Genomic DNA, 23,766 nt, shown 5'->3' with positions numbered 1-23,766 from the left:
AATGTCACGTACCATATTTTGAAAACTAAATAGATTAGCTCAGTATTTGCACTTGCATTCAATATAATTTTCTCAATGTTCAAAACATTTCACACTAATGTAGAGAGGTTCATGAAATATTTTAACTGCTGCAAATGCCCTTAACTAGTAAAATATTGAAATATGAAAAAAAAAACTACCGTCTTTGTTGTCCCGTTTTCTTTATTTTTCTGTTGTTTCCCGCCCATGACAAGGAGCACACTGCGAGAGTGACCTGTCGGCAGGGGATGCTCACTCCTCCATGGGACCTGATCCCAATCTTTTATGTTTTGGAGGTCCGTGTTTGTTCTGCTCCTGTTTTGTATTGTTTTATGGACTTTGATATTGGATACTGTTCGTTATCTCCATATCCTTTATTCTGTATGGTGTTCAAATCAAAAGTAATGATTCAAACATTAAAATGTCTTAAATTATATATCTTGATGTCCAGTTTAAGACTATAAAATTTGCCTGTTTTTTTTAATAAAATCAAGAACCAACTATGCTAACGAAAGAACTTTTAAAATGAGGGTAAATTAAAGATGCGTTAATAAATAAGAAGACGAAACTTTCAAAATGACAACTATAAAACCTTGATCTATATATAGAACAAATGTATTCAGAAAATAACATTATTGTATTTAGGGCTTTGCTTTTTTCTCATTCAGCTAAAGCCAAACGGAAGTGTTTACCGAATGGAATGTGGTACGTACACCCCTTCTTCAACCAGACATGGACAGACTTCACTGACTGTCAGAATAAAGAAGATTCACGTGGTACCAATGGAACTTTAATGGTACTCATATTTCCGGATATAGAAAATAAATATTCTTGCAGCATGTTTCACTCTAAATTCAAGATAGACTTTTTTATCAATCGAGATGTATGAATATTAATGACTACACGAATGAAAATGACACTGTTATTTAATATGTTTTGTTTTAATATAGCGCCATCTCCCGGTGATAGATACATTCTCATTCGTAGGATATAGTATGTCCCTGGTATGCCTTCTTGTCGCTGTTGCTTTATTGATTGGATTCAGGTGAGCAAAACAGAAAATACCTTCGTTTAAAAAAGTAAGTGTTTAACAATATTATATGCAGATAGTGTTAATAGAAATATAATCCAAACGATTTTAGATAAATAGGATTACTTTTGGATTTCAATATGAAAATACAAGTCATCATGTTTGTTAACTTGTTTTTTTATGTGATCTTGACAAAACTTAAAGCGAAAATAGCAGGGTTTGTAAACAGTCAATCAACACCGATTCATGGCAATATTGGCAATATTGGCATAAATCTCCTAAGCATGAATTAGGAAAAAAATACTGATTTGTCTTATCTTCATTATACTTGCTGGCATGTGAACATGATCGTTCACTGTCAAAATGTTTCTTCATTCAAAAATTTTCTTAATACTTGTTTTGTAGGCAGATTTTTAACATTCATAGCACGTAATACGGTCAAATTTGAAATGCTCATAATATTTTTGTAGATGAAATTAAACTAATTAAAATGATTAGAAAATAACGGAAAAAATCCGTCGTCAATTCAGTGAATAATTAATGGACTAACAATTGGTATGAAAAACGTCGGTCAGCATTTGACTCAATGATAAATTGTATTTGCTGACAAGGTCATTGTGTCAGCCATAGAACTTACAAATGATGACTTCAAACGAGACTGCTGATATTCTTGTTTCGTCAACTTGCTTGTCAATAATTTACTTCGTTTTAGAAATTGTTCATACGTAGAGCATGCTCTTGTGTATCGAATCAACTGAGAGATATATATATACTCCGTATGCAGGTGATGAAGGCATATTGCTGCATAAGTAAGGGAAGTTGACGATAGTAAAGTGAAAGTCATCACGTTTATCATATAGCTTGGTTGTTAGAATACCATTAGTGTCTTTATCAAGTAAAATATCCATGTATGAAACAGAAGTGTCGGACTCTGTGGTATCTTTTATCTCAAGCTAACCAGGATATATTGTATCGACGTAGGAATTGAAATTACCATTATTAATTGACAATACGTCGTCGATATATCTAAATGTCGAGTTGAAGGCCACAGCAAGTGTTTTATTCTTTTCACGCATAAGATTCTGCATAAATTCTGCTACATATGAAAATAAAAATAATTTGTACCCATGGGAATTCCAATGGATTGTTGGAATACCTGGTCTCCAAAAACCACATAGATATTGTCAATCAGGAACTCAAGCATCTTCTTAATGTCAACTTCAGAGTACTTATGTGTGAAATCAGAATCTGTTTTAACAAAATAATTTTGCAAATGACCAATGACGAGGTAAATAAATTTACGAGTTCCATTTTATTGAAAAAGCAACTGTCAATGAAATCAGAAAGCCTGGATTTTAATTTGTCGTGGGGAATTGTTGTGTATAAACTTGAAAAGTCGTAAGTTTTTAAGTTGTTGATTTTTTCCAAGTCCTGTGATTTAAAAATTGACCAAAAGTTCTTTAGAATTTTTTAGTATCCACATCTGATTCACACCACTTCTTGAATATATTGTTGCACAGTACTCTTGAAGTTTTTCCTTGACTGCTGTCAATATCTTAGTGAGGAGTAACGAAAGAGGCTTGGTTCAACATTTACTGGAACCTGCAATGTATCTTTGTTTGTAAGGATTCTTATGAAGTTTCGGAATCCAATATATATAAGGTAGTTCAAATTCATTTTGGCTCTGTGGAATATTAAAAGTATTCAAAACTGACAGATGATTTTGAAAAATTTCTTCCTTAGAAAGGGAAGTATGAGTATAAGTAGGATTACCAGTTGTAGAATTAAATTCAAGTTCTTCTAGAATGCAATTTATATAATGAGCCTTACAAACGAAGACAATGTTGTTACCTACTTTGTCGGCAGGAACCAGTCGTACTGATCGTGTAATCTATCTAATTCTCTTTTCGCTTCTGGTTTATTGAATACAGACGGATAGATGGTTTTCATGTTGCTCCTCAATCTTTTAATACGTGACTTTAACAGGGATAATATACTAACAATTGATATGAAAAACTTCAGTCAGTATTTGAGTCAATGATAAAATGTATTTGCTGACATGTTCATTGTATTGACCATGGAATTGTTAAAGTTTACACACCACGCAGAACCTTGTTCTAAGAAGGTAAAGATTATATGGACAACATTCAATAAATGGAAGTGCCTGCAAAAATCGATGGAATTTGATCTCTGTACACATTAGAGATTAATTCATATTGTCATTTTCATTTAAGTTCAAGCCTAAGGATAATAATAGCAATATGCTTTGGATGCACTTTGCCTAAATAGTAGTTATGATTTGACAAAAAGTGCACTTTCTGCATTCTGTCTGCAAAGCACTGCATTTATATAACAAAGCATGAGAAGGAAACAAAACAAATGTATTCTATTAATCATTGTAGATATAATGCAAGAGAATAAGAAATGATAATGAAATTATCAGTTTAATGTGATTTCCTGCTACCGCGATAACAAACATATTCGCTTAATCAATACGGACCAGAAAAGGAATCAACAAGGAATTTCATATATTACATGTATTGCTCTATGATGCACATGTTAAATGTTAAGAAGCTTATTACTTTGTTACTTCCAGGAGGTTGCACTGCCAAAGGAACCTGATTCACATAAACTTATTCGTTTCGTTTATTCTGCGATCCATAATCTGTCTTGTTAAGGATGTTTTCCACACACCAAAAGGACGTTCATCCGTAATAAACAACAAAGCAACACTCACTTCTCAAGGAACGGTAACTCATTGATCTTCGTCATTGGTTATATAACAATGTCATTTAAATTTCTTTTCTCCAATTTTTTTTAGTTTGAAAGAACGACATAATAAGAACAAAATGTATAAAATTACAGTGACGAGAGCGTTTTCCAGATAAAAAAAAACATGAAAAAAAGTGAAATTACCGAACAGTGAACCTCTCAAGAAATCAATAAAAATACATATCGTTGAGGAGGGATTCATGATAATACCCATTTATTTTCTTGATAATAAAGATAAAAAAAGGTGGAGATCATCAATACTGTGTCATCTATAAGACAATTACAATTAATGCAAATCTATAGAAAAGAAATAATTAAGGAATGTCTTTGTGTGAGTTATTGGTGTGTAAATCAAACAGACTTGTCAAATAGGCATATTTCATGAAGGGCGCTATGCGGAACGATTTCGCTTTGTTATAAGCATAATTCGCTGTATCCGTTTTAATTTCATGTAAAATTTCTTTCAAATGTTAAGTTTTACTCACTTCAATTTAATTTTTTTTTTACTTTCTTATACTGTGTTAAACACATTTTGTAAGCATAAATTTTAACATCCTAGTTTACTTAATGGCTATTTTTTGAAACATGTTTGAAAATGTTTCCCTTTCATGATCTTTTTATTTTTAATAAGAATTTCTTATGAATTCATTAGAACTGGTCCTGTAAGCTGGTCTTTACATTATTTAACTACATTCTATTGGCCAACTACACGTGGATCTTAATGGAAGGGTTGTATCTCAACAGTCTCATTTTTCTGTCAACCTTCAAAAAGAGCAGAAGATTTTATCTGTACATCATTACGGGATGGTGTGAGTATTGCTTGCTATTTAATGGATTTTTTTTAAATCACTTGTATTTCAATAGAATGCAAGGCCAACATCTCATGGAGGAAGCCATATTTTAGCATTTTTCTATAAGCCTAGTATGGACAACAGCTACAGTCGATGAGGAAATAAAATAAGGGACTCCATAATGTTTCCGATTTGTATGCTGGATGTTTAAAGCAATTATGAGATAGATAATTTGCAAAGAAGGTCGCCTTTATCGCGAACATAGCAAGGTCATATAGGACTTGTTTATTTTCTCAATACTGTCACGTAAAGACATTTTGTGAAAGCCCAGAAACATTAAGTTAGAAAAGGGTTGACAATATCATTTTAAACCGAATTCCTTGGCAGCTTTATTTTCTATCTTAACACTTTTAATAAATGTTATATTTAAAAAACTCATGAGATATAAATTCTCTCAAATTATCTAGTAAAGAAATCAATTTTTAGCTGAGAAATATCAGCGTCAAAGAAATATTTTTTTTTAATATAAAATAATATTTAAAATGTCTAATATACCAAATACAATGTCCGAGCTTTCTGTGAAGTACATTTTGAGTGCTATTATTACATTCCTTTGACTGATTTTCCTTTTTTAAAGTGTTACCTGTCATTTTTGTGATACCCTGGATACTGGTCAGAAGATATCTTGAAGATACAATGTAAGGACGTTTATATTATAAACAATGCACACGAAAGTTTTTTTTCACTTCCAATTCTTACAGTAAGCATTCCTGTTTTCGAATGCTTCCTTCTTCTTTGTCTACAAACTAAAAAAATAGTTGTGACAATTTAAAGAGGTTTAATTTGTTTTTAGATTTATTGAGAAAAATAAATGTTTCACGAAGCTGTACACGTCGTATATACATAAATAATTCTGTAACGGTATTAATATGATAAAATGTAAAAGCTGTGATAACACATGTGAGTAAAAATTGATACCTGCGTTTCTACTCTTTTGTAGGGAAAAGTAATAACGTTTTGCGAAGTTTTTGTTCATAGATAATTAAATGACCATTAATCAATTGATTACGTCATCATTCACCCAAATATTTCTGTTTGGCCTGCAAAAGAGTACAATAGCAGTTATTGCAAAAGGGTCTATTGCATAAATTACATATAATTACATATAATTAGGGATAATAAAGTAACTATTATTTTTCAGTTCTCAAGTATAGTTTTAAATTAAGTACTAATATGAGAATTTGAAAATGTTTTCATAAATATTTTTTCGGATAAAATTGATTACATACTTATATAGATAATAGAATATAGGACTGTACCGCATCATTGCTATAATTATATGTTTTGAAGGTGTTGGAGTACTCACAACGCCGAAAACAAGTTTGTTTGGTTCATCCGGGGACCCATTGTAGCCACTATTGTGGTAATTTTTTTATTCTTCTTTTCTTAAAGGAATTTAAAGAAATTTAATTTTGTCACCTCCTTTTGATTTTCCTCCGTGAATTATAATTGAAGGAATGGGTACAAGTCTTTATCCTAGATATTTGACTGAATTCAAAGTGATACACTGTAACTAAATTTTTTAAGGATTTTTTACGTTTACATGTAATTCTTTGCAACCAAAAGTTTATAACATGATGTATTAAATATATTATCTATTTCAGATTAATTTCATATTCTTCATAAACATTATACGTGTTATTTTCACGAAGCTAAAAGCATCCCATGCTAATGATTGTGACCGGTATAGGTAAATTTTGTTATATATTATATGATATCATACAAGATCACTTCGTCACCAACAAGATTTGGATAACAATGGCGACACGACTTAAAAAATAATGATAATTCATATGGCAAGTCAAGCGTTGCAATATTCGATCTTTACGTTTTGTATTGTAAAATTTTCCATTTGTATTGTAATTTTTATTTGTATTTTATAATTTTCCATTTATATTCTATAATTTTCCATTTGTTTTGTATGATTTTTCATTGTATTTTTTTTATTTGCATTGTATAATTTTCATTTGCATTTTATAATTTTTCTTTTATATTGTAAATAATCATCTGTATTGTTTAATTTTTTGTTTGCATTCTATATTTGCATTGTAATGGAAAATTATTGAATACAAATAGAAAATTATATAATGCAAGTAAAAAATCATAAGTGGAAAATTTTACAATACAAATGGAAAAGATCGAATATTGCAACGTTTAACTTGCCATACTTTCATGTTATTTTGTATATATGTTTTTCCTATTATAGTTTATTTCATAATTATTACGAAAAACATCGAATATACTTGGCTCTAGCATAAAAAAAAAACGAAATAACTTTAAAATTTCTTCTGTTTAATTACTCCTTGAAAATAAGTAGTTAGCTTTTTTTGTTAAAAATGCTGTTTTGGGTTTCTAATGCAATCGGAATCATATAGTTGTATAACTTGATTGAGATTCCTTTTCAAATATAAGCTATATGTTCTATATTTATTGCTTATACAGAAAACTAGCCCGCTCCACCCTAGTCCTAATCCCCCTGTTCGGTGTGTACTATATGATATCTGTTGTCATGCCGGAATGTATGGACCCAAGTGTGGAACTCATCTGGTTGTATGTTGAAAGTGGTGTTAACTCATTTCAGGTAAGTATAAACAGTGTAAAGAACTTATCTGGTTACATGTAGAGAGCGGAGTCAGCTAATAGCAGGTTCACAGGAAATATAAATCCAAATTCAATGTGTTTGCTTGTATATTGTGAAGAAAACCAGCAGAATGATATCATCTAAGATAAATCAGCATTCTTGTTTCAAATCATCATTTCGTAAGTTCTATGATCGATACAATGACCTTGTCAGCATATACAATTTATTACTGAGTAATACCAGTCAATGATTTACACACTGAATTGACGACAGTTTTTTCCGTTATTTCCCGATCCTAACAAATAGCACATGGCAGTTGTGACCGGTCGGTAGGGGATGCTTACTCCTCCATGGCACCTGATCCCAATTCAGGTTCACCTCTGTGTTTCCTCCTATTTTTCATTGTTTTATGGACTTTAATTTGATCTTGAATACTGTTCGATCATATCTCAAAATATTTGACGAAGCTACACACCGAAATGTGCTACTAAACAACGTACATTAAGGTACAAGTCGTAAGATTGTGTTTACATCTTTGTAGGGGTTCTTTTTGCCAGCTGTTGAGAGTGGATTTAAAACAAATCAAGAGTATCTGAAACTTTTCTGATCTGAAGAGGCCTATTAACTTCAGCCTATTACAGATCGTAAAGTGTATTGAATTTGTCTCGCTTTAAGTACTATTTAAAATTAATTTCAATTGCAGGGGTTTCTCGTCGCACTGCTCTTCTGCTTTCTAAATGTAGAAGTAAGTAAATGTTTTCTGCTTCTTTAAAATTGGTTTCTTTTCTGATACATATATCAGCTGTCCTTTTTCGGCAAAGAAATATGATTTACAATGGGAAAAAACACTCTTCAGAAAAAAATTCCCATTTGTTGCCAGGTTTTTAAAACTTACCTAAACTATTTAATGACTTTATCTTAGGTTCAGCAGGAAATACGCAAGGAATGGAACCGAAAGTGGGTCGATGGTCAGCTGAATAATACTTCCATAAAATCTAATAAAGCGCTGTCAATAGGCGCCATTGTGAGGAAGAAAAACTTATCGTCTGCCATATTAGCAAACGAAACATACAAAAGTAAAGGAAAATGTCTCAAACAGGACATAAATCTTACTAATGACTGTGAAAAATATGATAAAGAATTCAAATTTCCTGAATTGGAAACAAAAGAAGAGGACGACAGATTGTTATATGGCACTTAATTCGAAATACGAAAACGGACAGGAAATCTTATTATTATTTTTTATACAACTCTTCATTGAAATTATATAAAGGACATTTTTACATCTTCCCATTTTTTCTTGAAATTGTTTTATTCCTATCAAGTATCAGGGTGTCTGTAAAAATAAATATTGAAGGAAGAAATTCTATTAATATACCCTTATTCTTACTTTTAAAAAATGCTTTCCTGACTAAGGAATATATATGTACATGTTAGTACTTCAAATTAAATTATAAGCTTCCAACCCCCTTACAAGGACCAATAGTCTTTTTGAAATATTTGAAATTTCTATCAGAACTTTTTACCCGATTTTTCGTATAAACATCATCAGGCAAAAAAAGAATTCTTGAAATCATAGAGTTCCCGAATGAAAGCTTATGGCCTTTGACTTGATTATATTATTAAGTGATTCATGCTGTTCACTTTTAAACCGATGAGATCTTTAATTATCCAATGTGTCAACCTCATGTCTTTGGCTCGATTTGATTGATTCACAATTTCATGATGATGATCAAAATGACAATTCCAACAATGTTGAGTATGAATTTGTGTTACACATCAAGTATATTCGTTATAACTTTACCAGTTATGTTATATTTATAAAGAGTATTTAAATTAAGTATAAATTCAACAAGTGCAAACAGTATTCAAATCTACGGGCATATATTGGAGAACATAAAATGCAGAACACTCTTAAATCCAGAGTAAATATAGTGTGCATTACTTCAGCAATAGTGATGTTGAGAAGGATCAATTTCTTTATCTTTTAGACATTTTATCACATATGTTAAACGAACGATTAAAGAACTCGAATCCCTGACCACATTAAGAGTGGAAAAAATACAGATCTATAGAAAAAAAGTCCCAGGATCAGGTGCAATCGAGGATTAAGTATAAGCTGTCCATTGGTTACACCCGCTGTGAGCTCTTCGTCTTTATCTGCAAAAACAATGTAATCCTTGATAAATGAGTATTTAGAAATATCTCAAAAATAAGTTTTAGATAAAAAATCCGGAAACATTCGACCTTAACGACAGTTAGCTGAGGCGGTCATGTAACCGACTTCAGGACATGCAAAAATCTGGTGTAAATCGTATTAATGAGTAGGGTGTCAAGCGTAAAAAGTAAACGATCGGAAAACGCTAGCATATAAACTCAATTGGAAGATAAAACGATTAATGCAATATTGTCTAATAATACTTGTATAATAAAATACCAGAGAACAATAGGCTAAATTACTGATCAGAAGAGTTTGGCTAAAGAATGGTAGAGATCAATTAAGTCTAAGAAGTTATGATACAGAAATGGACTCATTTTATCCTCATGACTGTAACATGTCAAAAATAGAATAACAAATATTAACATGTAGCTTGAAATTGTTTTCAAAGATTTGTTTAATACCCTGATCCAAATTGTACACTTATTGTCAGTTTGCCTTTCTTATACAATAAGAATGATTTCTGAATGAAATTTCAATATTTGTCGAAAAATGATCAATGAACATAAACTAAATTATTTCAATAATGAAATATCTGGAGATAATTGGTAGTATTCACGCTCCAATATCCAATTTACAAATCTGGAGCGGAGCAAAAATGGACGTCTAAAACATCAGTGGTGGGATCAGATGCCGTGGAGGAGTGCGCATCCCCTAACCACCAGTCACACCCACCGTGTGCTCTTTGTCATGATCGGAAAATGACGGAAAAATCGGTCGGCAGTTCTATTAGAATTAAAAAAGTCAGTCAGCATTTGAATTAATTTTAGGTTGTACATCTAGCATAAAAATAAACAAAATAAAGACTCTTAATGAAACTGCAACTATTCTTGTTTCATCAACTTGTTTGTCAATAACATACCTCGTAGAAGTTAACCAAGCCTAGAATATGCTCTTGTGTATAGAATCAACTGAGAGATATAAACTCCATATGCAGTTGATAACGGTATATTGCTGCATAAGTAAGAGAATCTTTTGAATATCATACAATACAAAAAAGGTTCTATAAAAGAAAGCCGTACGAATCTAAGGTTAAGACCGTGGGAATTGAAATTATTCAATAATTATGTGTAAATCCACACAAACTATTAATCGAGATCTAGGTTAAATTGTTAGGATATTTTTTTTTTACATCTTTTTGAGTCTTCTGTCATGTAAAGCACGAAATGAGCATTTGATAAACGCTAATTGAAAAGGTGTCATTTGTAAGAGTTTCAAATGCACGCGCTTTCTTTTGATAAGCATGTCTTACATTAAAATTGTGATTTCTTATACGAGGCGTTTCAAATTTTATCATTGACAATAAAAAGCTGATTTCCTTGCTCTACTTTTGGGTGTATCAGAGACAGCAATATTGGTGTTGTTATACACATTCAAAAATACACTAAAGATAATGTTTGTGAAAATATTTGCTATTTAAGATTTAAAAAAAAAAGATGGTGAATTGATTTCTTTTTTATAGCTTATAGCAATAAGAAATACTTAGATGTATAACCAACCCCCATTCCCAAAAAAAAGAGAAACACTAGTATATCTATTATTTTTTAAAAAAATGAAGAAAATCATTCAAGCACTTTGCAAATTTGTAGCAACAATAACCAGGAAACGTGGTTTTCATAATATATAAAAGAGCTGGTATTAAAAAATGTAATTAAGTGCTCGTATACATATATAAATATAAACATAATAAATCTATATTAAAAACAGGGAATAGCTAATTTTTTAATGAGTGATTTACTTTTGAGTACTTAACTTTGATTTTTGTCAGCAAAAGAATATAAATTTTATATATAGAAGGAATTTGTGTTCTTTATTTACAAATGTCACATGATGTAAGTTTATCTAAAACAGTTTCTAAATTTCTGTAAATCTAAAGAGTCATGTAGTTTGATTTTTCCGTGCTACTTCATAAAAATCTCAGCTCTATCCCACTTCTCATAAGAGAAGTCTTAAATAACTCCTGACACATTTCTTTCCTAGACGATACACCACCACACACAATGCTGATTACGATTATTTTTAAGGCTGTAGTGGCAGAGATACATGACCTTCAGCAAAACACTCACATTTATGCCATATCTCAGCCACGTCAATCAAATGTTAGCAAGCGACTGAACGATACCGAGTTCTTACGATACATTTAACGAAAATATGCTTTAAAGGCTAACTATCTGATTTGTCACCATTGCTGGTTATTGGTACAAAATGAGATAAGTAAGACCAAGAAGAAAGTATTTGCTAACCACAACTAAGTTAATATAAAAACTAATATTAATTTTTAATTATATTCATTTCATATTTCATTTCAACAATATGTTATTTTTTCAAACTTAATTAATCGAAGTTGGTTGTGAAAAATCTGGAATTTGAAGCTAAAATTCAACAGTTCTTACAGCATTTAAATAAAAAAAAAGCTTTACAGAAGAATGTTTTGTTGTTTATTTATGAGTAAAAGATTGATGAGGACGCCTTTCAAAAATATTGCAGCACATGACTGTCTATGTGGTAAAAATACTTAAATTTCAAATTTTTACGTGTCTGACATGTTCATTTAAATTTTAAAAAATCCTTTTAATTTTGTTCATACTTTTAAATGACGAAATCGTTTTTGTAAATATATTTGTACAGCCTTTCATCAGTGTTCATCATTAAAAGCAGTTTCATAAGGATGAGCATAGAATTCCGATTTTATGCAAAACAAATGATAAATAACCCCAGTACACTCTATAAAACCTTTGGGTTTACCAGTAGAGCAAATGTATTGAGACACATCAATAACTAGTTACTTGAAGAAAATAATGCAGCATCTTTCAAAGTCTACAGCAGACAAGATATTTCCATGAAAAATTATTACTGCATTCATAAGAACTTAAAAATATCTTTACAATTTAAGGACATAAAACTCAATCCAAATTATGGAAATAAATACTCTTTTGTTTCCCAATATAATATTCCAATGGGAACCTAACGTATTTTAAAAAATCTGTTTGATATAGTTTTTTTTTTAAAATTATTTTGATAGATTCCGGGTGGAGATTTTAAAAATTGAATAATGTAATGGTGATGTCAATCAGTTTTGTTTCATCGACTCTGGTTGCCCAAGTGGCGCAGTGGTAAGAGCGTCTGACCTAGAGTCGCGACGAAGGGATCTTACGTCGCGGGTTCGAATACCACTGTCGATCGTGGAGAAAGGTTCTTCGGATGACACCGTATAAACCGAGGTCCCGTGTCGCAGTTGGTGCTGGCAAGAAAACGATTCCTCACTCCCCAATGGCCCTGAGTGCCGAGTATAGGACAAAATTTACAGCACTCCACCGTCAAGTGGTGGCTTCTCCATATGAGTGAAAAATTCTCGAGAGGGATGTTAAACAATATACATTGTACATTCAGTCAACAAATAATCAACTTTAATATCAATGCAGAGGGGAGGGGGCGCATTTGAAATACACGTAAGAAGTTGAAAAAGAGGGTTATACATGAAACATGGAATAAATGATAAAGTAAATGATCTTGGAATAATGTTTGGTAATTTTAAAGTTCGATAGTTCTCGCAAAATCAGGTCAAATTCTAAGGACAAGAGGAGTGATGTCAATGCAGTTTTGAGATTGTTTTGATAAAGACTTTCCATTCACAATTAAAATGATGAAATGTTAATAAAGCGATAACTGGTGACAAATGAATAATAATAAACTAAATGAATGAAAAATAGATTTTAGATATAATTTTAAAAAGTTATAGACTCTTTTTTCCATTTCTGAATTTTTTTCATTCTGGAAAAAATGTTATTGCAATGATATCTACGTAAGGTCTATATAGTGACGATTAGGTAAGATTTAAGTAGTTAAATCGTATGGTCTATATAGTGACGATCAGGTAAGATTTAAGTAGTTAAGCAACCGAAGGAATGAATATCAATCACATTTTATATGTACGTAAAGTAAGTTAATATGTTATTCCGGCAGGACCATATCGAAAGTTACAAAAATATGTAGAAACATCGAAAAAGGTTAACATACGGACCTCATTATATCTGAAAAATTTTGTCAGGTCTTTGTACAAAAGATACTCTTCTTAAATGGGTCTTGTTATTCATGCATTCCACAGATACATTTCTTATCTTAGAAGCAAAATAAATTGTGTTGATTATGAACGACGCAATGAAGTAACAAAATGCTAGAACATGATACTACTCTTAGATCAGGCAGATATATATTATATACAAATATGCAAAACAAACTTTTAAGGTGTCATATTACAATGAATTCGGTTTCTCGGTTTTAACATGTTTAACGAGGACTATTTTTGATTCCATTGCACACAGTCATGATCTGAACGTAGAATCTTGTAATAGAACTCAAACAAGTCAGGAACATATTCTCATTTTTATCTCTTCAGGAACAACTGAATGAAATACAGAAACAGTGGAGGAAACATCTCATATCAATCATTTTTGTTTCATTTTTCTGTAACGAGGTGGTAAATGTATTTCTGATAGAAGCTAATTTGCTGATAAAACGAACGTGACAGTTTTCCCTTTTTCTCTGATAAACTGTGCACTTTTGACATTAAATGTGAAAATATGTTTAGCTAGGCGTCTTTAAAAAATAGAGAGCAATATCTTTTTGAATGAAACAGAACTCTTTCACGATCTAGTTTATAGTGTGATAAAGGAATGCAATATAATATTTGTTAATGCTACAGATATTATTAACTAGGTATTCTAATTTGTACGAAACATTGTTACAAAAAGTTAAAAATAATAATTAAATGATCCGAAAGTGGCATGTATTTTGTTTTAAATCATAAATAGCTACGATCAGTTATACAATGTGATAAAATAGTAAATGTTTTTTTCTTTCCATGTCTATGAGATATATATTTCCCAATACACTGACATTTTAAATATTTTGAAAATTCTTAAGAAAGATAAGGTTTATGATATATATAATCAAAGCTGAAATTCAAATCTATCACGTATCTGTAATGTCAATCAGAAACATGGTATCTTATCTTTGCTTTACACAAAAAAAAGTATCAGTCTAATTACCTGAAGATTAATTTTAACAAAATTCGGATAAAGTGCATGTGATGAATTTTAAAAAAGAGGGTGGAGTCTTCAAATAAATGCGATAGTTTAATACTTTAAAAGAAAGAAAGTATGGTTTTGCAGAGAGATCGTAGAATAGATAAAAAGCGTTTATTAATGACTATGATCTGATATCGTTTTCATTCTACATAATAATTGTATACCGTTAATTAATAAAGGTTAACTTGAGAAATTTGATGATAAGTTAAAGAAGTTTGATTAGTTTGAGACAACCTCAACATTTATGCTTCTTTGACACTTTATGGCGTTATACATCATTTCTATAGCTTTTTACCTCACCTGAGCCGAGAGCTTAAGTGAGCTTTTCTGATCAAAATTTGTCAGTTGTCTGTCGTTGTCTGTCGTTGTCGTCGTTGTCGTCGTTGTCGTCGTAAACTTTTCACATTTTCATCTTCTCCTCAAGAACCACTGGGCCAATTTCAACAAAACTTGCTACAAAGTATCTTTGGGTAAAGGGAATTCAAGTTTTTTAAATGAAGGGCCATGCCCTTTTCCAAGGGAAGATAGTTATGAATTAGAGAAAAATTAATGGCGTTTTTAAAATATCTTCTTCTCAAGAACCACTGGGCCAAGAAAGATGAAACTCATGTGGAATCATCCTCAAGTAGTGTAGATTCAAGGTTCTTCAAATCATGACCCCCGGGGGTAGGATGGGGCCAAAATGGCCGAACAAAGTTTTACATAGGAATATATAGAAAAAAATCTTTAAAAATCTTCTTCTCAAGTACCACTGGGAAGGAAAGATGAAACCCCTGGGGGGTTAAAATTCACCCCCCCCCAACGTTAGTAAACTTTCAGTTCTTATCTGATATGTGTTTTTTTTCCTAGCCAGTGTGCTCAGGTGAGCGCTGTGGCCCCTGGGTCTCTTGTTTAAAAACATTTCAATGACTTCCAAACGAAAGATTAAGCTTTTTTAAGCTTAACAAAGGTGTATTCTAACAATGCAGATAGTGTAAGAAGATGTAGTTCTTCTGCTATTTTTATTAGTCAGCATACAAGAGAAAGCCAGAAAAAACTACTCTCCCAGGCTATCCCATTTGTCCCGTCAGTGGTTTGTACCCTGACCCAGACACTGTCACCAGCGTTGATGTGCAGCACAGCCATCCCTCCCCCATTCGAGCAGTGGGTATCATCTCCAGTGTAATGCGCCGCCATAACAATTCCCTCAACCACAAGATCCGTTCGGAGTTCATGGCCCGGGGAGCAGAGAAGTATTGTGACGTCAAATACGTAGACGCCAGAGATGTTCGGAATGAAGGTTCCGGTAGAATGATGGTAACAGTTTCCCACGTTTGTTAGATCGTTCGAAAAAATCAAGGCTTGGTGAACTGCCAGATTATGGTTTTCTTTGATTCGATTGGCATAAAAAGCTATTTTAGGAGAACCTAGAAAATGAAACAATAGGTATCGAACATGGACATTTAATATAAATCATATTAAATGAAAAGTATTTCTGTATTTTTTCTCCTCATAATTTAGAAAAAAAAAGATCTGGTCATTTAAAAGAAATATTTTCAACGCATAATACTGGATATAAAAATAAAGCTTTCCTAAAGGTTTGTTAATTATGTATATTAACTCTGTCAAAGGTCATCTTTTTTTAAATTTTAATAGTCATTGAATACCTATATATTTTGATCACTCAGATATTTGCGCTCTCCCATATCGAAGAGTAAATCCTAATTGGAATTCTGCGCACATAGGTTGCGGGGTGGAGGGATATAATCCAGTGTGTGTCATAGAGTACATGTACCTAAGATCAAGTATGTAGAGGCAAAGTATTAATACGTCCGAGACTTACCCGAACCACTGGACGAAGAAAAATTTCCTGAATTAATTAATAATCGCTTTGTCTTTGACCATTTGTGTAAGGGAGACGAAGTTTCAGAAGAGCCAAAATTGTCAGTCCTTTGAGTTCCGCCCTAAAGTAGGTCAGACTGATAAGTTGCTCTTTGTTCCGGTTTTCTCACCACTTCCTGTCGGAGTTGATTTATTTCCCCTTTCTGGCGTAGGATTTTTGTTTCCTGTAGATGGACCTTTTCTCTCAATTCACTCAATTCCGTCCGCAGTGCTTGTATGTCATCCAAACAATGAACACTAGCAGGATTTAGCTGATCTTCCGTTTTAATGCAGTCTATGAAGAAGAAAAGAATAACAAGTGTATAGACTCCCATACCTGGTATAATCTGAACACCAGATCTTCTGTACGGAATAAATTTGAATCTATATTGATAAGAATTGATAAGAATACTTTAACAGAGTTTAATCAGCGACATGCTTATGACAGGATTTAGAAATATGAAGACAATGATTAGTTATCAAAATAAAAATTCCATACAATTTAGAAGTTAAGAAAACATGAACCTCTTAATCAAAAAGCGATTAAATCAGATACTGTAGAGGAGAGGATGTCCCCTTTGGACAGGTCACACCCGCTTTTTATTATCGGAAGAAAGAAAATAATCCGTTGACAATTCGGTGTTAAATAATGACCTTGCAATTTGTATTATAATCGTCAATCAGTACTTTTAAGATAATATAAGTGACAAGGTATTTGTTGCCGCGAAATATCTTAGAGATATCACCATGATATTTCGTTAAAGGCTTCAAATTTTGACATAAACTTGTCACTGAGGGCCAATTAGCATTTGTTTTTCAATCAACCAATGCACTCAACATGCTCAATACGAACAGAGTTACTCGCTTCGGGTGACCAATGAGAAGTGCGGTTTCTATATCTAACCAGTGCTTAGCATAACAGGAATCTGGATTTAAAGTACTCATCCGCAGGACCTTCAACTTTCACTTCAAAATGCCGAACGCTTGGCGAATTAAAAGTTGCTAAATATTTTTAGGTCAGTCGCGGCCATATTTTGTCCACATCACCATCCCGAGTGCTCTATCCAACTAAGGTACCGTGATAAAGCGTGCAACACAATGAAATTTAAACTGATATAGAACCCTGAAACATCATTGTAGATCTTCTTATTCAATCAATTGAATTGATGCATACAAGGGATGCAAAACAGATAAAACAGGAAAACCATGGTGCAATGAGACAATGAAACGAAAACCAAAAGACAAATTGGGGGAATTTTTCTAGATAAAACTGCATTAACATCAAATGTCGAGTATAAAAATAGAGAAAAAATTTACTACACTCATAAAACACTTAAATTAAAATTTATTTAAATTTTATTTAAACATTTCTTGCATATGAATAAGAGTTGAACCTTAGACGATATATAATACTGAAAAATATGCTGCCTTTCTGAAACTATTTAATACATTTGAATCTATATCTTTAAAGAAAATGTACCATTCAATATTAAAAGAGATATCCCAAGTAATTATAAAATTTTGTTTATCTCGTTATTATGACAGCAAGTCATTTGGTTAAAACTCTCATGGAGAGAAAAATTGTTAAAAGATTCTTGCCTCCTTAATTGATAATGACCTCGATTTCACTGACATTTAAAGCTATTCAAGACGTTTATATTCCAATTAACTAGACTTCAGCACTTTTTTTCGTGCATGAACTATATTTAATTTTCTTTTTTATTAAAGATGCAAGTGTAATAAATCTGCGACCCAGATTTCTACTAATAGCTTATGAAAATTTTAAAGAACAAAAAATAAAATAAAAGACGTTCTTTTTTTTAATCTATAGACTAGTCAAGTAAATTTGAACAAGATATAATAATAAATAGTTACTGTATACAGGGAAATTTTCACCCCCGTTTTATTTTCGCCACTTTTCTCCTCTTCCTGATTAGGCGAATTTAAGACGATGCGGATTCAAATTACACAGCATAATTTTTTAAACAAAAATATTACTGGGCGAATTTAAAACGGGGCAAAATTGTTCGCAAGTGCAAAAGGGCGAAAATAACACGGGGAGAAAATAACCCTGTATACAGTATCTTATTTTTATTTATGAAGTCTCCCTGTTTTTACATTTGCATGCATCTTTATTTTTTTCTCTTTCATTTTATAATTATATTATTATTTATATTAATTTTGAATTTATATTGACAATGTGCTTACATACACAGTAAAATTTTTTATAGAGAAATACAGAGAAAAAATTCTTCATAATTATCTTTCAAAATATAAAATGACACTTAGAGGATCTTCTTTCAAACAATTGTAAAAAAAGGGACATTTTTGAAGAAAAAAAACAGAGAGAATGCTTTATTAAAGGATGTTAAAAAAAACCCTGCAAATATTAACATATTGATTTCTATTGCCATATATAAAGAAAATAGACAAACGGAAAGGTTCTGTATATAATTCTTTTTTAAACGGTTTAAAAATTGCAATGAAATGAGAAAAGTTTAAAATTTTGATATCCTGTAAAAGGGTGATAATCTTTCTTACAGTGTACATGTACAATGAAATTGCCTTACAAAGTCTAAAATTTCCTAAAATATTGACCCTGTATTATTAATGTCTTTTCAATATTTTCTTCATTTTACATAATCTAAGATTTTTAACATTCAGTATACTCATATGATTTGTAAAGTGTATAAAAATCGTATTATTGGAACGTTTTCAATATTTCCATTTCTATTAATCTCATATTACAATATTTTATCGTTAACTTAGAAGCTATGCACAAAATGGAAATAGAAACAAGCTTTTCTAATAAGTAAAAAAAACATTGTCTCAAAGCAGAGTAAGTAGTTGATTTTGTCGGAAACAATGTTTTTAGATAGAGCTCATTTTTGAAAGGAACCCAAATGTGTGTCAAATTGTTTCTTTCTGCGTGATGGGTAGATGCCAATTCATCTGACATTTGTAAGCCTTGAAAATATTTAAATCCCAATTATTTTCAACTTAGCACTCTATTCTCTCACGAATTTATTGAAAATGATTGTTTGCAAGATAACACACTTACTAAATTACCCAGTAATTTATAATCTGACATACGGTTAAAACTTAGTTAGCCTAGCTTATTTACATATTAAGCTTTCGTATTATTAAAGCCTGACACATCTGTTTTATATTTGGATTTTTACTTGAAAAAGACGTTAATGGAGATCTAGGAATAAAGCTTAATGATAATCTCGATGACTTCAACTTTAACATTTCAATCGTCAGCCTCCTTTACTTAAGCCGTGATATACTGAACCTTCATCACCTTGACATGGGATTTAAATCACTCAATAGATTCGATCCACACGATCTATGTATGAACAGTTTATAAAGCGAGTTAAGTTTTTCACAAACAAATTGATGGACAAGAATAACATATGTAACAGTCGTTTAAGGTCATCATTTCGTTAATTCTATGGTTGATACAATGACCTTGTCAGCAAATGCAATCAATTCTGACTAATATTTTCAAACTGATTTTTAGTCGATTATTTACACACTGAATTGTCGACAGATTTTGCCCTTATTTACCAATCATGACAAGGAGCACACGGCAGATGTGGCCTGTCGACAGGGGATGTTTACTCCTCCAAGGCACCTGATCCCACCTTTCATGTTTTGGAGTTTGCCCTGCTTAAAACTTACATTGTATAAAGGTCTTTTGAACTTGAATACTGTTTGTTATTTCCATATATTTACCATTTAAACAGAGGTCCAGTGTCGCAGTAAATGCTGGCACGAAAGAGATCCTTCACTGCTCGATTGATCCTGAGTGCCGAGTGTATGTCGAATTTTGTAGCTCTCCAACGGCAAGCGATCTCGAGGATCGTAAATCAACAAGGAACAAAAACGAATTAGAAAAAATGTGTAGGGAACACATATGTATTAAAATTTATCATAATTCTCTGTTGAACATTTTGTGGAATAATTTTTTCATGACAATGAAAGGGATTAATAAGATTATTCCAAAGTTATAAATTACATCATTAGCAAAAATGATGAAAGAAATACCAAACATGCTAACACTCATCACAGGATGTCGAACCGAGCAATATCACAGTTAAGAAGCAAAATTGAGCCACTCAATCAAAGAAAAATGAAAACTTGAAACCGTTTAGCTTTGTTATTTTAATTTCAAATTTAAGATCCGTTTTCTTTTTAAAGATTCGCACCCCTTTTTCTCATACAAGAATTAAATTACTTTTACAGAATACCGTAATTTTATATCTGCAATCTCGTATATTACCTAACGTGCCACAAATCAAACCCACAACCATTTTGAAAACTGCATATGTAGGATAAAAACTTACTAAGGATTCTAAGTAAAACAAGAGGCCCAGGGGCCACAGCGCTCACCTGAGCACATCAGCTAGGTAAAACACGTATGAGATCAGAACTGAAAAGGTAACTAAAGTTGGGGGGGCTTCAATTTTAACCCCCAAGGGGATTATAATTTGAACGACCTAGAATCTACATTACCTGAGGATGATTCCATATAAATATTACTAATCATGGCTTTGAAGTACTTGAAAAGAAGATTTTAAAAGGTTCCCATTACATTCCTATGTAAAATTTTGATCGGCCATATTGGCCCAGCCCTACCCCCGGGGGTCATGACTTGAACAAACTTTAATCTACATTACCTGAAGATGATTCCACATAAGTTTCATCTTTCCTGGCCCAGTGGTTCTCGAGAAGAAGGTTTTTAAAGATTTTTCCTATATATTCCTATGTAAAACTTTGATTGGTCATTTTGGCCCCGCCCTACCCCCGGGGGTCATAACTTGAACAAACTTGAATCTACACTACCTGAGGATGATTCCACATGAGTTGCATCTTTCCTGGCCCAGTGGTTCTTGAGAAGAAGATTTTTAAAGTTTTTTCCTTTATATTCCTATGTAAAACTTTGATCGGCCATTTTGGCTCCGCCCTACCCCCGGGGGTCATAACTTGAACAAACTTGAATTTACACTACCTGAGGATGATTCCACATGAGTTTCATCTTTCCTGGCCCAGTGGTTCTTGAGTAGAAGATTTTTAAAGATTTTTCATATACATTCCTATGTAAAATTTTGATCGGCCATTTTGGCGCCGCCCTTACCCCGGGGGTCATGACTTAAACAAACTTGAATCTACATTACCTGAGGATGATTCCACATGAGTTTCATCTTTACTGTCTCAGTGGTTCTTAAGAAGAAGATTTTAAAAGATTTTTCCTATATATTCCTATGTAAAACTTTGGTCGGCCATTTTGGCCCCGCCCTACCCCCGGGGGTCATGACTTGAACAAACTTAAATTTACATTACCTGAGGATAATTCCACATGAGTTTCATCTTTCCTGGCCCAGTGGTTCTTGAGAAGAATTTTTTAAAAGATGTTTCCTATATATTCCTATGTAAAACGTTGATCGGCCATTTTGGCCCCGCCCTACCCTCGGGGGTCATGACTTGAACAAACTTGAATCTACTTTACCTGATGTTGATTCCACATGAGTTTCATTTTTCCTCGCCCAGTGGTTCTTGAGAAGAAGATTTTTTTAAAAGTGCTATTAATTTTTCACTAATTCATAATTATCTCCCGTTGGAAGAGGGCGTGGCCCTTCATTTGAACAATCTTGAATCCCCTTCACCCAAGGATACTTTGTGCCAAGTTCGGTTGAAATTGGCCCAGTGGTTCTTGAGAAGAAGATGAAAATGTGAAAAGTTTACGACAACGACGACGCCAACGACAACAACGACAGACGACGGACAAATTTTGATCAGAAAAGCTCACTTGAGCCTTCGGCTCAGGTGAGCTAAAAAAAACTAAGACTTCTTTCATTAAATGTTTTATCAAATGGATACCTATTAAGTATTTAAACATTAGGAGCTGTTCTTTAAACATGTGAGTCAAAAATCGCAAATACATAACGCAAAAATACGTAGGCTTGTCCTCTCTGCAAACTTCTGAAATATTTCAATTTCATTTTGATTTTAATTTTTCTTCGTTATCTCCATTTTTTTTAAAATTTAAATTACATTTTATTAGGTTTTTAAAAAAAATCATTACAATGATTATAATGTCCATTTCAAGTTACAACCTTCATGTATATGACTATTGAAGGGTAACGGATGATCGGCATTTCTTTACTAGTACGAGGAGTTATCAAAAAGTTCGTGGACTGAGGCTATAAAATTAATACCATGCTGTCTGAGCTTATAAAATTTATTAGGAACATAAAACAACAAAAAATAAAGAAATGTTGAAAATTTTAGCTTGATACGTTCATTATTCCCTAAATTATCATAAAATAAATACGACATTATATGATCACCCGGCGCCGTCGCCGCTTAGTTTCATGACGTCCGACAACGTCATTATTTTTCAATGTCCGCTTTTTCTACCTCGAATACTTATTTTGATGAGATTCCCTAGAGCTGAGTAATGACTTCAACCCGTCTTGTTTTTATGACTTAACAATGTCATGAACAGCAGCTTTCAGTGCATACATTATTGCACATATACACTGGGAGACATCCTCGCTTAATTGTGCCAGCATATTTTTTTTTTTGGAGTTCAATATAGCTATAAAACACATGATCAACGTCATTATTTGACGTGATAGATTTTTCAAACCTTGACAACAAATTGACATTAACTTTGCATCCCTTTTCTCTCTGAATCTATTTTGGCAATAAAAAAAACAAGCAATCTGGATGCAATTTTATTCTTTGTAGCCAGTTAAAGAATTTCCTAGGTGTATACCAATTTTTCAAGGGCAAAACTTTATAGAATGTTGGAAAATGAAACTCCTCCCTCCTTTTGACGTCATTTTCAAGGCAATATTTGTTTGGATACTCCATGTAAAATTTACAATAAAATTTCATAGAACTTCCAAAATGAGGTAAAAATTTCATATTTTATGGAACAATAGTGTCCCAACACATACCTGGATTAACGGAATTTTTGGATGTCAAATGTCCATATCAAAATAGTTTATCTTAGTTACACTGAGGTCGGAAAAAACGTCGTTTTCGAGGTTGCGCCACCTGGACCTACTATTGCTTACAAAAACTTTACTAATTTATTTAAAAATAAAATTAATGATTTGTGGTTTATTCCTTAGATAGAAAAGATGATAATAACTAAATATTTAAAAATTCATTGATGTTCCTAAAGCGGTTTTAATTTTATGGTGCTAGTCCACGAACTTTTTGATAGCCCCTCGTATGTAGTTCATGTGTTTATAAAAAAAACATCCATTCCAACACAAGATTACTATTTTTCAAGATTACTTTTACTCTCTGCAATAAATGAAAACATATATTTA

General features: G+C 32.2%; 1 protein-coding gene and 1 pseudogene across 1 annotated transcript; one reads left to right on the top strand and one right to left on the bottom strand.

Moving 5' to 3' along the window:
* Positions 1-689: 689 nt before the first annotated feature.
* Positions 690-8,627, top strand: LOC134249672 (parathyroid hormone/parathyroid hormone-related peptide receptor-like). The gene is made up of 10 exons (XM_062732001.1): positions 690-814; positions 969-1,063; positions 3,645-3,798; positions 4,473-4,629; positions 5,249-5,309; positions 5,962-6,034; positions 6,276-6,361; positions 7,114-7,252; positions 7,956-7,997; positions 8,175-8,627. Exons 1-10 carry the CDS (start codon positions 719-721, stop codon positions 8,451-8,453), a joined length of 1,182 nt encoding a protein of 393 aa, XP_062587985.1. The 5' UTR covers positions 690-718; the 3' UTR covers positions 8,454-8,627.
* A 6,934-nt stretch (positions 8,628-15,561) lies between these two features.
* On the bottom strand, positions 15,562-16,752 carry LOC134249676 (complement C1q-like protein 3; annotated as a pseudogene).
* Positions 16,753-23,766: the final 7,014 nt, after the last annotated feature.

This window comes from Saccostrea cucullata, unplaced genomic scaffold, assembly GCF_032062105.1.
Source record: "Saccostrea cucullata isolate Sc308-1 unplaced genomic scaffold, CSIRO_AGI_Scuc_v1 ctg3445, whole genome shotgun sequence".
NCBI lineage: Eukaryota > Metazoa > Mollusca > Bivalvia > Ostreida > Ostreidae > Saccostrea > Saccostrea cuccullata.
The sequence above is the reverse complement of the archived record's forward strand: the minus strand, read 5'-3'. Positions and strand labels throughout refer to the sequence as shown.